At 54.0% G+C, this 13,192-nt stretch overlaps 6 protein-coding genes across 6 annotated transcripts; 2 read left to right on the top strand and 4 right to left on the bottom strand.

Annotated features, from left to right (window-relative positions):
• Nucleotides 1-207: 207 nt before the first annotated feature.
• E0L32_004000 (uncharacterized protein) lies at nucleotides 208-1,898 on the bottom strand (the record flags this gene model as incomplete). The annotated part of the gene is made up of 5 exons (XM_031138363.1): nucleotides 208-545; nucleotides 601-719; nucleotides 775-867; nucleotides 939-1,438; nucleotides 1,509-1,898. 5 exons carry the CDS (start codon nucleotides 1,896-1,898, stop codon nucleotides 208-210), a joined length of 1,440 nt encoding a protein of 479 aa, XP_030998062.1.
• A 991-nt stretch (nucleotides 1,899-2,889) lies between these two features.
• E0L32_003999 (uncharacterized protein) lies at nucleotides 2,890-3,438 on the bottom strand (the record flags this gene model as incomplete). The annotated part of the gene is made up of 1 exon (XM_031138362.1): nucleotides 2,890-3,438. One exon carries the CDS (start codon nucleotides 3,436-3,438, stop codon nucleotides 2,890-2,892), a length of 549 nt encoding a protein of 182 aa, XP_030998061.1.
• Nucleotides 3,439-3,786: 348 nt separating this feature from the next.
• E0L32_003998 (uncharacterized protein) lies at nucleotides 3,787-6,611 on the bottom strand (the record flags this gene model as incomplete). The annotated part of the gene is made up of 5 exons (XM_031138360.1): nucleotides 3,787-5,088; nucleotides 5,145-5,833; nucleotides 5,888-6,271; nucleotides 6,333-6,387; nucleotides 6,465-6,611. 5 exons carry the CDS (start codon nucleotides 6,609-6,611, stop codon nucleotides 3,787-3,789), a joined length of 2,577 nt encoding a protein of 858 aa, XP_030998060.1.
• A 403-nt stretch (nucleotides 6,612-7,014) lies between these two features.
• E0L32_003997 (uncharacterized protein) lies at nucleotides 7,015-8,009 on the top strand (the record flags this gene model as incomplete). Its single annotated transcript, XM_031138359.1, has 3 exons — nucleotides 7,015-7,018; nucleotides 7,083-7,216; nucleotides 7,278-8,009. The coding sequence occupies 3 exons, from the start codon at nucleotides 7,015-7,017 to the stop codon at nucleotides 8,007-8,009; spliced, it is 870 nt and encodes a 289-aa protein (XP_030998059.1).
• Nucleotides 8,010-8,204: 195 nt separating this feature from the next.
• E0L32_003996 (uncharacterized protein) lies at nucleotides 8,205-10,106 on the bottom strand (the record flags this gene model as incomplete). Its single annotated transcript, XM_031138358.1, has 3 exons — nucleotides 8,205-8,298; nucleotides 8,354-9,850; nucleotides 9,913-10,106. 3 exons carry the CDS (start codon nucleotides 10,104-10,106, stop codon nucleotides 8,205-8,207), a joined length of 1,785 nt encoding a protein of 594 aa, XP_030998058.1.
• Nucleotides 10,107-10,534: 428 nt separating this feature from the next.
• E0L32_003995 (uncharacterized protein) lies at nucleotides 10,535-13,156 on the top strand (the record flags this gene model as incomplete). Its single annotated transcript, XM_031138357.1, has 10 exons — nucleotides 10,535-10,574; nucleotides 10,627-10,682; nucleotides 10,735-10,860; nucleotides 10,928-11,002; nucleotides 11,060-11,257; nucleotides 11,314-11,569; nucleotides 11,727-11,834; nucleotides 11,888-11,902; nucleotides 11,956-12,138; nucleotides 12,192-13,156. The coding sequence occupies 10 exons, from the start codon at nucleotides 10,535-10,537 to the stop codon at nucleotides 13,154-13,156; spliced, it is 2,022 nt and encodes a 673-aa protein (XP_030998057.1).
• Nucleotides 13,157-13,192: the final 36 nt, after the last annotated feature.

Below are 13,192 nucleotides of genomic sequence, written 5' to 3'. Positions count from 1 at the left end.
GCTGGCCGCTATGTGATTCGTAGCTTTCTCAATTTGCTCGCCTCTGCGCATTACGACAGCTCGTGCTCTGCATGTCCCCAGCGTCCATCTCCTGAGCCGCGCCCTTCGCTCAACATCAGCCCCACACCCACACGTCTGGCGCCCTAAACCAAACTCTCCTTCGGGAATGTCTCCTAAACATTCAACAAAGTGCTGGGGATCGTCTTTCTAATGACCCGGCCTGACGAATTTGACGGTGTAATAGCAGAGGACAACAGTGCATGTAATGACAGTGGTGAGGAGAAGTGAACCACCGATCAAGATCCCCTGCTCAAAGAAGCCGATGGTCCTCCAGTTCTTACGCTTGACCTCTGGCAGTGGGGCCATGGCCTTTTGCTCGAGCTTGCGCAGCTCGCGTGACGAAACGTCCGATAGCAGAGAGCTTAACATTTGGCCGTCCTTCGTATGAGACGCGTATTGAGGACTGGGTAGCGAGAACTGGGTCGCATCGTACCGCTCGGCATGGGTCCGGAGCAGAACTTTGCCTCCGGGGTTTGCTGGTCCAACTGGTATGTGTGAGTTTTCAACAGCGCAAATAGCAATCATCGAGCCGATACATACAGAGGATCTCGACAGGAATCTGGTTGATAAAGGCGACATCCGTGTCGATAAACTGGGCGATGTACTTTGCTGCAGCTGGCATTGCAGTGAAGACATATAAAGCTAAGTGTCGGCCATGGCTGGGTCATTGTTAGCCACCATACTCATTGTTGGGGTGATCCTGACGAAAAGTACCTGCTGGCGATGTCAATAGCATCATCCATACTGCGAATGCCGTAAACTGCTATGCAAGCCTCCTTCACTTTGCTTTGCAGGAGAAACGTTGCTCTATCTTGCGAAATCAGAACATGCCAAGTGACACATGGGCCAAGCCCCCTTGTCTCGAAGCAGAAACATACCTGTCTTCGACATCGACGATCAGCCCAGACCCATCTGAGCTGATGACACGGCAACGTCTTTCCTCGACAACTTTGTTGGCAAGTCCGTGCTTATGCTGATCGGCCTTTGAAAGCGTTTCTGTCGTGTCAGGGGCAAATCGGACAGCGCATTGCGTGACAGCGGTCAAGAACTTCTTCTTGACCCACTCGTTGACAAGCACCAGGTCCGGAGCGTATGGCGATCGTCCTCCAAGGCTGAATCGTGCTCTGACGATGGCTTCCGCTGCAGCCTGAAGGTCGGCATCTCGCTCGATGACTGCAACTACTCGCGATTCAGCTTGCGAAACGATTTGGCCACCCAGGCTTGCATTGCTCGTGCCACTCTGGAGGACCCGAATGTGTCGGTGGTCGATCTCGGCATCAGACAGTTGCTTGCTCGTGACGTGGAAGATGTCCCTATCCAGCGCTCGACTAATGATGTCAAGAACAACTCGGGGAGTCTTGAGCATCGTCTGCTCCACCTACACGCACGCTGGAGTTAGCCTAGGGGTTGGTGCACAGCTTTGGTCGCAGTTCTCTACATGCCTGTACAATGATGCAGTTTCCAGCAGCGAGCGCCGGCGCGAGTGCTGAGACGAGACTGAAAAGAAAGGTGTGCGTCGTGGGCTCGATAACAATGATGCCCACTGCCTCTCGTGCATCAGGTGCGTCCTCGGATCGCGCAACAGCATACTCGTCGTGTAGTGAGCTCTTTGGGTCGATCGCACCGAAGCACTTCGCCACGCACTCTAGCGCAAGGCAGTACTCAAGCTTCACCTCCGAGAGTCGATGCCCGGTATCACTGGAGATTGCATCTTGAATCTGCGACACGTTCTCCACTAGCGTTTCGTGAAGCTTCTTCAGCTGCTCTTTCTTGAAGAACGCGTTCTGCGCCCTGCCGTCAATGGCGGCCGACCTCACGTCGGCCAAAGAACACGGCATAGCGATCTTGGAAAGCTGAAGGACCGTGTAAAGAAGCTTGATGACCTCAAGCACTTACAGGAGACGAATCATCAGTACATAATCATAATCTGTTATCGCAACGCGTCAGTGGATGGTGGTTCAATCGCCGCTCATAGATGACCTTCCCCCACATCCCGATCTTGCATCGAAAACGATGCTTCCAGCGGCCCCCTCGGTTCGGTCCCGAGTCTCCACATGCCGCCCCTGAGACTGGGACATGCCCTCCAGAGGCGGCTCCAGACCTCATGCTCGATGACTACGCGACCTGATGCGCGGGGCTTAGGGACGGTCCGTCATCACATTTGATGCCGTGCCCATTCCTGTAGCCGTAACCTACTGGACACTCTGGACCTGCATTCGGACTTGCATAGCACCAGGAGACTCTGCAAAATGTCCTCGACAGCGACCACGACGAGAACAGGCGCGGCACCGACGCGGACCGCTGAAACGATACTGTCGGACTACGCCCTACATCACTCCCAGCAACCACAACCCAGCGATGCGCAAGCTTCAAGGTCCCCGCAGCAACAACAGCAAAGACCAGAGACACCGCCATGGGATACAACGCACCGTCGCGTGCCACCTTACAGGCCGACAAATAGGGACAGAGACCCTGCGGAGACGGGCGTGTATCTCAGTAGGGCAGAACAGGTATTCGTGACGATGATGTTCACGGGGGTTTCCATCAACGCGGTAAGACCCGACGTATCACTGCCCCAAGCCCGGCACACACTGACGAGAACATTGATAGACGCTGGCGAAGGCATGGCACAGCACTGTGGGCAGACTGAACGACAAGATCTTTCAGTATCACATCGGCGGGGAGATGTGATATGGCTGAGATAGAGCAATACAATAGATATGCGCTTAGTCACTCAAAGTACAATGATTGATACAAGATACTCATTGCTCTCTATCCTTGGAGAAGCATCCCATGATGGGCATGCAATGTCTAATCCAATACTCTGATCTATGTCGACGATCTCACGCCCTGCATATCAGCAAGGTCCTCCTTGAACTCCTTGCCCACGACCTGGAGCGGCTGCGCCGGCTGCAGAATGTACAACATCCGCGCCCACTCCGTGTCGCTGAGGTTTCTCCAAGCGTGCATTGTAGCCCTCTGGATGCACACGTCGCCCTTCTGCAAGACCCTCGTCTCCCCCGAGTCCAGGATGAGCTCGACCTCGCCGTCCAGCACGACGCCATAGTCCAGGCTGACGGTGCGGTGCATGGGAGACAGCGAGGCCGGCGGGATGTCGACGTACCGCAGGACAGTGCCGTCCGAGACGGTCAGTCCCGGCGCGCTGTCGAGGTATTGCTTGTAGACGGCCATGTCGGCGCCGTCGTTGAGCTGTGTGGGGAAGCCCTTGGTCACGTAGGCCTGCGCGAAGCCTGCGCCGCCGGGAATCGGGTAAAACGGTGCGTCCTCCGGTAGTGAGGTGTCGATGACGGCCTCACCCTTGTCATTGTGCGTTGTGATGAAGCGCTTTGGGTGGTGGAGCTTGCCTTGGAGAGCCATGGTTTCTGATAGGGTGTGTGACAATTGCGACACGAATGAGGTGTAATCTGATATGTTGTCTAGAGACAACCAAGTCACCTTGATGGGTTTGATTCGAATGCTCAAGGTCTTTGTGGTGACTAAGATAGTGTTACGGCAAGTGGGCAGCTCTGTTTATTGTATCGGCAACACCTATCCGGATGATGCTTGGGAGTGGAGCCGATGCCTCCTACCAGAGGCCCATAGTGTACTCACTGACCATCTAGGGTGTGTGGGATGGCATATTAGCAAGTAAATTAAATTGGGGAGACTTGAAAGAAATGGGATAGTCCGTGCCATAGCAGCTCATTTGCTTCTCGAAGATATCATCTATATCGACTGTGGAACGGCCCGTGCCCTCGTCGTCATCTTCTGCAGGCCCCCCATCAGTTGGATCAAGTTATCAACGAGGTAGGGCTTGGGCCTGTCCTCATGGTTATGTTCCAAGATCCGCGCTACAGTTGCCAGAACTTTGTCAGGCTGCGACAATGCCACGAGGTTTTCGTCCACCCCTTTAATACAAGGACTCCCGCTTCCAAGCTGGATAAATCTCTGCACTGGAATGCCATCAAAATTGTCGACTTCAACATCCTCAGGAGCTCCAGCGGCGATTGATGAGCCCATGACGGCCCAGACATTGGTTGGTACAGAGGTCTCACATACGGAGCCGTATACCCAGAGCAGTAGTGCGGCGTGATACAGAATCACAGCAATGGGGCCCCATATGAAGCCGCGAGGGATCGCTTTGGCGGCCTTGATGATCTGGCCGGCGTGCCAAACAGCCTTTCTAGCAGCGTCTGATCGCACCCACTCCAGAACGGCAGGATATGCAAGGCTGGCCTGCTCGGGCCCTTCCATGCCGGCAAAGAGCTGGATCTCGTCAAAGGGCGTCTGGAGGTGCATGTGGATAATCTCCAGTCTCATCGATATCTCCTGAGCGCAATGGAGTGGGAACTCTGCACCGAGCCGGAACCCACTGAGCATCTTGAGCAGTTCGTCGTGGCGTGAAGCCATGAGCAGGGCGTTCCAGCGGCGGGGCCCCGACCTTTGGAAAGCCTTGAGCTGGATGTATTCCCAGGACAAGCTCCACGCGCAGGAGAGAAATGCTAACGCGAGGTATGCGGGATCCGCTGCCCTGTGTTGATTGTGAAACTCTTCTGGGTTGTTCAAGTAGTCGATAGGGCTCCTTAAATGGTCCGAGTTGAATCCAGCGTGTTCAAAGAAAGCAGCTTTCCACTGTTCAGAATTGCTTGCGGTCCAAAGCTCCCGTGGGTCTGGGAAAGGCATCTGAGCCTCCGCGTAAGAAATGAGTGGGTTGGTCAAAAGAGCCATGGACGCATTCGTATCATGTTGAAGCACTCTGAAGGCAAGTCGTTTAAACGACTCTTGTTCAACCCACTTCTTCCAGGCAGAGTCGAGGCTCTCGCCAGTGTCGCCTTCGCGGATGACAGCCTTGGGGTATCTCGAGCGCTTAAACCTCCCGTCGCGTCTCAGTATGGTGAGCAGGGGCTGGAGGAAGCTTTCTGCGATCTCCACTTTCCGGCTTCGGCCACTCCATAGGCCAATTTCTAGATAGATCAGAAATGCCTGTCCTAGTTCTAGGTCCCTAGTAAGCATATTCTCTCGTTCCCACTGTACACCCCTTTATTAGTACGGTAGCAGAGTCGACAAGTTCTTTCGCTACTTACGAGTCTCGGCACGGCAATGCGTACACACTCCTGAATAGCAAAGCCAAGCTTTGAGAGGGCCGGGTCGGAGGTCAATACCGCCCCATAGGCTGCCATAGCAGCAAGAAGCTCGGGGCGCTTCTCGTTGGGGTCAAAGGTTGCTGTGTGAAGGAAGGATTCTGCACGAGCTACTGGTGAGCTAAGGTAGTACTGCAGCAGCATATCCAGAAGCTCGGCTGATGGGAAGGACACCACGGCTTTCGACAAGTTCTCGGGACGGCACGTCTGTACAATCATGGCCAGAATTCTATCGCGTGCTGCAACGCTCAGCGGTTTGCATGTGATACGTCTGTCGAGGGGAATGCGTGACTCTGGCGACGCTTGGTGATCAGTGGCTGCGGGAAGAGATAAATTGTGCTCTTCCGCGGCACCGTGATCTTGCGCATTGGGCCTGAACCTCCAGTAAGAGTTCTTGAACACTTCAGTATATACTGCCGCTGGCTGGTGTAGGTGTGGAGAGACACCCGGTTCCAGGTTTGGTGTCGGCTGTGCATTCTGTGGGCTATCTCCGAACTCGAAAGGGACATTGGTGTTGTAAGCGTCCAAGAAACGTAGGTCGATGTCGTCAAGTTCCATTGCCGCACCCATGTCAAAGTCCAGCGGACCAATCGGGGTCCACTGCCCCGAGGTGAAGTTTATGTCACCAAACCCTGACTGGCGGTTAGCTCAAGCAAGGCCACAGGCATTGACAATGATAAATATACCTCCTGCAAACAAAGGCTGCACCATATCAGCCGGATCCATATTGGCTTGGTCGAACTGTTCAACTTGCTGGACCATGCTGCTCGAGATATCCGCTTCGGTCGCGTCTAAACTTGATAGTGACTCTCTCGACTCTTCGACCCGCACGGTCGTGGGAGTAGGGGTTGGTAACAAGTCCATTGAACGATCCCAGACACAATCAAAGCCCTTCTTTCGACAACGGAGACATGGCTTCCGTTCAGAGCAGCGCAGATGATTGCTAGCACAAGTCTGACAGGCTTGCGTCACCCGTCCGGCGGTAGCCGATGCGCTCCCTGACAACGATTTGTCTTCCTTGCCACTACGGCTTGCGGCATCGTGGCCTAGAACGTGCCTCTTGAGAAGGTCTCTTCATGTACTTGTTAGCCTCATCGACCCGAAAAAGGCACTTTGGACACAGATACTTACGCCCTGGCAAAACCTTTAGGGCAGACGTGACAACGATATGGCCGAGACTGCGTGTCTGTAGGTGCTCATCTTCAGCTCAACTCTAATTACTAATGGACCGATCCTGATTCGCGTATACTGACGTGATCGTACGTGCCGGGAGAGGTGATCCAATCTCTTGTATTGACGTTTGCACATGCCACACTGGAAGATGGCATTGTCGTTCGCAGCTCCACCGGCTGCTCCTGTGGTGTGGTTGAATACAACATCGGCACCAGTATCAGTCGTTGGTGACGACATGCTGGTCGTTGCTTGTGATACTCCCGGATCGTCTGTGCCGGGATTCCTATCGGAAACAAACGTGGAGGAAGAGCGGCCAAAGTGATGAACGAGTTGTCGGTTCGTTTCCCCACGTTTTTGCTCTTCTCCGGATATTCCCCCTCATCCGCGTATTGCGGGGAATGCATGGGTGTGAGTGGAGCGAGGTGGCAGAGACCGAGAGTACGGGGAGATTAATCTCCTCCACATCCCGAACCAGCACGTCGAAGTTCGCCCGATGGGCTTGGGCATGGCATGTCCGGCTCATATGTAGGTGAGATATCACGAGTGGATCAACGACTGACTTGGCCAACGTTGGTACCGAAATCCTCGTGTTAGCAATGATTTAACCAGACAGACACGCAACAGAAGCCATCTTAATACCATGGGTAAGTCCTTGAAGGAAACTATTGCATATCAACTTGACTAATCGATATCGATGTTCTTTTCTAGTAGCTCTGACTCCTGTCCATTTCTTCTCCCATGGCTCGACCATGATGCTCGGCGAGCCTTCGGACTCGGCCAGCTACTGGAAAAAGGCCGGTGACGAGGCGCTGGCACACAAAATCAAGGGAGTCGTCATGATGGTAAGTATTTCCAATTTTCGTACTCTCCAGGTGTGTAAGACGCTCACACAAACGGCCTCAGGGCGCTCATTGGGACGCGCTCGACGACAAGATGGAGGTCGCGATGAACCCCAAACCGTCCAAGTCGCCAGTCGCCTACGTCCAGCCCTCCAAATACGTCGACTACAAGCTCAACCCGGACCTCGAGACTGGCGAGCGGTGCATCTCGATGCTCACAGAAGCCGGGTTTGATGTGAGCGGAAACCCAACCTTTGACTGGATTCACGACACCTACCTGATCCTCATCCGGATGTTCCCCGACGGCTGTCCGCCCACCGTGCTCATCTCGATGAACACACGCTTCGACCCGCACTACCACATGAAGGTCGGTGCAGCGCTACGGCCTCTTCGAAAGGAGGGATACCTCATCATCGGCTCCGGCGGGGCAGTTCACAACCTCTACCGCAATTATTGGGCTCCGATGCTGCGGTACGGCGACAATTTCGCGATGGAGAAGCCGCCGGAGCCGTGGGCACTCGAGTTCCGCCAGGCCTTTGAGGATGTCATCACCCACAACAGCGGCCCGGAGCTGCGAAGGGCGATGACGCGACTCATGAAGCATCCTCTCTACAGGGATGCGCATGCCACGGACGACCACTTCATGGCCGCCATGTTTGTTGCTGGCGCTGCAGGTGATGAGGAAGACAGGGGCGTTTATGCAGAGCTTAAAGCGGAGGACTGGGAATTGACAAACATGTGCAACAGCCAGTTCACTATTGGGGCATGGCCTCGCACGCTAGCGACGGCCGGGTAGTTGACTGTGCTTCATTTTACACGCATTACTTCATTCATCTACAATAAACATAGAAACTGGCCGAGAAGGCAGGATCCTACAAACCCTTTGGCAGTGTCATGGATCATAAATGAGACAGCAGGTTTGGCAGAATAGATTTGAAGAGTTCCAGGATAAATCCTGTTTTGTCTAAAGCTAGCTGTCTACTATTTGTGTCTACACTTTGCTCGGAATCACAGGGAGGGTCACATAGTTCTTGAGTTGAGGACCAAAGTGAATGTGATTCGTCCCTTGGAAACGTTCAGGAGACCTGGAAAAGTTTTCAGTCAGTTGACTTCTACTAGGGTCAAATCTTCAAGACTTACCTATCCACAGGGTCATTGTGAAGGAAGATACCAGAGCCCTGTGTGTCACCAGAGCTGACCTCGAACACAATTTTCCCACCTTTGTCAACGACGACATTAGTGGGCCAGATCTCGAGGTCGACAGCGTAGATCTCGCCTTGGATGACTGGAAGCACATCGGCGCTGGTGTAGTCCCGGTGAGGCAACCACTCGCGGTGTTTCGGGTGCTCTTTGTTCACCTTGCGGAGGGACACCCGGAGCCAGCCCTTGGTCAGAGGGACAGGGTCGCCGGCAGTGCCGGTGTAGAAGATCTCTTTGCCGTTCGGACTGATGTGCCGTAGTGTCACAAAGAGGTCGATATCCTTGGGCGTCGGGCCTGCAGGATCAGGTGTCACGGAAACGTTGAGGTGAGCCGTGACATGGCCCGTGATCTCCGTCTCGTCGTCGAACGGTTCGGTTGCGAACTGCAGACACTCTGGCTTCTCCAATGTCCCTAGGGCCGGATATCCGAGCTTCCCGCGTTCCGAAGCCTTTTCCTCATCACGCGTTAAGCCAAGGTCTGGCGTGAGAAAGAACATGGTGTATTGTGCCCGTGCAATCGGCCATTCGCTCTCCTCTCTTCTCGGGTAGGCCTTCTCCTTCTCGGCATCATTGAAGCCTACGTCACCTTTTCGCAAGACAAGACTGACTGGGGCCACTTTGCCAGGCTCGGACCAACCGACACGGTCCTCTCCCTTCAAGAACGCATCGAGAAAACTACGCTGGATCTCGACTTCTTCTTCGTAGTAGAAAGGGAGATCGTGCCGGCCAGTGATCATCCGAAGGTACTTCAGCTTGGATCCAGCGTGGGTGAAACCCTCAACGTTGCCTCTGAGGTGGAGTAGGATTCCACCCCAGTTGCCCACAGAGAGCAGAGGCACCTCGATATCGCCCATGTCATACTCCTTGGAGGCATAGTAGTCCTCGTCTCGGAAACGATGTGTTTGGTTATCCACGGTCTGATCATTGCGGTTCTGTAGCAGCTCATCCTCGGACAGATCGCCCTCGATGGAGTCTGGACCCCACTTACTCGCCTGTCGTCCAGGACGGCCGTATTGGTTGGTGATGACCTGCCTGTTCCACCAGAACTTGATGAATCCGTTGCTGAGGATTCCGCCGTGGCGGCATCTGTCGCGGTAGTAGTCCGACATGCCCTCCCACGGCACGATGGCGGATAGGCCCTTTGGCTTTCGGGCCGCGACGCGCCACTGGCTCCCGGCGTAGTAGCTGATGCCAAGCAGGCCGACCTTGCCGGACGACCAGGGCTGCTCGGCCGCCCACTCAACGACGTCGCAGAACGCCTCGCTGGTACTGCGAGACATGGTGTCCAGAGTGCCCGGCGATTGGCCCAAACCGCGCTCGTCGGCACGCACGACGGCGTAGCCATGCTTGGTCCAGAACCCGGGGTCCGGCGTCTCCCACGCTGAGTGGTCAGACTTGTGCTGGGGGTTCACTTCCGAGAATGACTTGGCATGAAAGCTAGTGAGAAAGTAAGCGTCATCGTATGCAGCCGATGTTCGGTAAAATGCCAAACGACTTACTCCTTGTAGTGGATGTCTTTGCCGTATGGCCCGTAGGTGACCAGGACCGGAACAGGCTCGGGGTTCTTGGGCCGGTACACATTGCACCGGACTAGGCCGTCTCCAGACTTGACTTCAACCGTCGCATTTTGTTCAAAAATGTAAGGATATGAGGTCTCGTCGACGCTGTGGATATGCCTAGTTTCATTCGGCATGGCGGGCGAGGTTAAATGGCAAGAGTCAAGCTCTTCTCCAGGTGTAAAGATACGGCCTCAATCTGTGAAAATTGTCAGGGACTGCTTTAAGTATTGACCGATATTGAGGCCTTTTCACTGGCTAACGGTTGCACCAGCAATGTCCGGTGCCGAGTGAGACACATCAATGATGTGCAGTGTGCCCGCCCTGTCGGCAAGTGGAGGAGAGATCCCGACTTCCCGTGAATGAGCGACCACGGCCAGCGGCCCTTGCAAACAAGAATAATGTGTGTTATGGGGTCAATCTCAGGGTATCTCGTGAGTAGCTATTGATTGATCACAGCTCTGCTACGTGGTCTCGATCGTTCGAGCAATTCGTGGGCCGAAGGGTCATTGAGCTATTGCCACATTCGCCTCCAGGTCTAACGGGCCTGGTGCCGATAGCAATCATGTCAACAGGAGGCCTGAATATCGTCATAGTAGGGGCAGGTAAGTCGCAGCATGTATTCGATAGCCATCGCCTCTGCTCACTTCATCGTAGGGATTGCTGGCCTGACCGCAGCCGTCGGCCTACGTAAGAGCGGTCACAAAGTGACTGTGAGTATTGCAAAACCATCTTGACTCACGTGAAATGCTAAAACTCTCACAGCTACTCGAGAGATCTTCCTTGGTCCAGGAAGTCGGGGCCGCAATTCATCTTGCCCCGAATTGTAGCGGGATCCTGAAGCGGCTTGGGGTGTCTTATGAGAGCGTTGGCGCGAATCCAACCAACGGGGTTCGTGCCCATCCTTAAAAGTCTAAGTAAAACCGAGACAGAAGTACTCACAGAATTGTGTGGGCAGATGGCGGAATACGACTTTCAAGGAGTGAAGCGCTTGGAGATTGAGTTCGTTGGAGCTGCCAAGATGTGGGAAAATGTGAGTCCTCGGCGGCAGGACGCAGCGAAGAGTGAAATCAGCTAATCATCCTCCAAGCCCTGGCTTCTCGGTCACAGAGTTTCACTACATAATGAACTCAAACGACTTGCTACTGGCCCAGATGGTGAGGGGATGCCAGCAGAGCTACGACTTGACGCTCGCGTGGTTGACGTTGATACCGAGACCGCGACCGTAACGCTGGAAAACGGCTCCGAGATCAGAGGAGATTTTGTCATTGGGGCCGATGGTGTCAGTGTAAGTCAGAGCTCCGCCAACAAGCTCTCACAAGCCAGGCATTCAACGAGAAACAGTCTGCTACAAGGCGTGCGGTGGCCGGTGACACTACCAAACCCTTTTCGTCCGGGAAGAGCGCATTCCGATTCCTTGTACCCAAGGATAAAGTCCTCGCCAACCCTGACGTTAGGCATTTGGTTGAAAAGGAAGGCTACATGGTCATCTGGTACGGCTCAGACCGGCGTCTGATCATGTATCCGTGCTCCAATAATACGACCATGAATTTCGTGGGAATCCATCCAAGCCACCTTTCAGCCGCTTCCAAGGGGGAGGGTGAGTCCTTCCATGAACTGAATCGCGTCTGCAGACCCTTGATATTGACCACTTCTCGAATACAATGTAGGATGGGAAAGAAGCAGTAACAAGGAGTTGCTCTTAAGTGTCTATCAAGACTCTGGGCATGTCGTTCAATCACTACTTTCGCTTGCAGACCCTAGCACGCTAATGGTCTGGACATTGCTTGATATGGAGGAATTATCACACTGGGTGAAGAATAAGGTGGCATTACTTGGAGACGCTGCTCACCCTTTTCTACCTTGTAAGTGATTCCCCAATGTTGAAGGACTTGTGCTGAAGCTAAGAATATCTTAGACCAAGGGCAAGGCGGTAAGACAATCTCGACTGGATCAAAATTGACCAAAGCACTAAAAGAATCACAGGAGGCATTGCGATCGAAGACGCTGCCTGCATAAGTGTACTCTTTCCGCCCAACACGCCAAAGAATGAGATTTCAGAACGGCTCGCCCTGTTCGAGAAGATACGAATGCAGCGTGCCCATAAGGTTCAGTATTTTACTCGACTGGCCGGTGCTGATATCGACGTCAGGAACGACAAGCTCAACAGTCAGTAACGTCTCGTATTTACGGAGACGGAAAGGTCCACTGACATATGACAGTCAACGAGTTCACCAACTACAACTTTGGACATGACGAGTGGCACAACTCCACTCATGAACTTCGCAAGTGGCTCTGGTGTCGCAACGGAAACACATATATGCGTCAGCCCACGTCTTTCGGGCCCATGATCAGCCCCCGCCAGGATCACTACGGCAGACCAATACCTTCAAAGAACGCAAGGTTCAGGACATACTCGATCAAGTTCAAGTCGTCTGTCACTTACCTGCGCACGCTCTTCCCAAGCCCGAGTTACAGCTTCACAAACCCAGGGACTCTCGTCAACGCCACGTTCGTCTGCACCGAGCTGAGCAACCTGGACTGGCTGGCCGGCGGCGGGTATACCTTGTTTGGCCTATGGATCCACGGTGTTAAGTACACCAGGAGGGACAAATGGGAGCTCTTTGGGTCTTTCTTGCCGGTGCTGTTTGAGAATCTGGCTGACCCAGTCATCACCGGCAGGGAGGAAGTGGCCATGCCGAAGCTGTTCTGTGATATCGATGTCGTTCGTGATGAGAAATCTGTCAAGATGACGGCCGGGTGGAGGGGAGCCCAATTCTTTAGCTGGGAGATGGATGATTTGTCCGAGAAACCCGAAGACCGGTCGGCTGGCGTCACTAACACTACCGAAGTAGTCGTGCCTGCGGCGATGGGTCCTCCACCACCTCCGGAGAATGGTGTTCTGGTACACCGATACGTCCCTGCTGTAGGTCAGAAGGGTACTGCGGATGCGAACTATGCAGTCTTCATCAGCAAAGAAGGAGCTACAACTGAGCGCGTCGTCGAGAAGACGCTGACCGCACGAGAGGCACGCGTCACTACACAGGCAGGAGACTGGAGAACCTTGCCGACGCTGCACCATGTGGCGACTGCGCTGGCCGAGGTGCCCATCTACGAGATTGTCGAGGCCAAGATTGAGGAAGGACGCGGTATCGAGGATTTGTCACAAGCCGTTCGCATAGAGTAGTCAGTCAATATTGGTGCGATTGTATCTTATGGATCT

Source organism: Thyridium curvatum (assembly GCF_004353045.1).
Source record: "Thyridium curvatum strain D216 chromosome Unknown NODE_18_length_519074_cov_76.432364, whole genome shotgun sequence".
NCBI lineage: Eukaryota > Fungi > Ascomycota > Sordariomycetes > Thyridiales > Thyridiaceae > Thyridium > Thyridium curvatum.
Note: the sequence above shows the minus strand (reverse complement) of the source record. Positions and strands in the feature narration are given on the sequence as shown.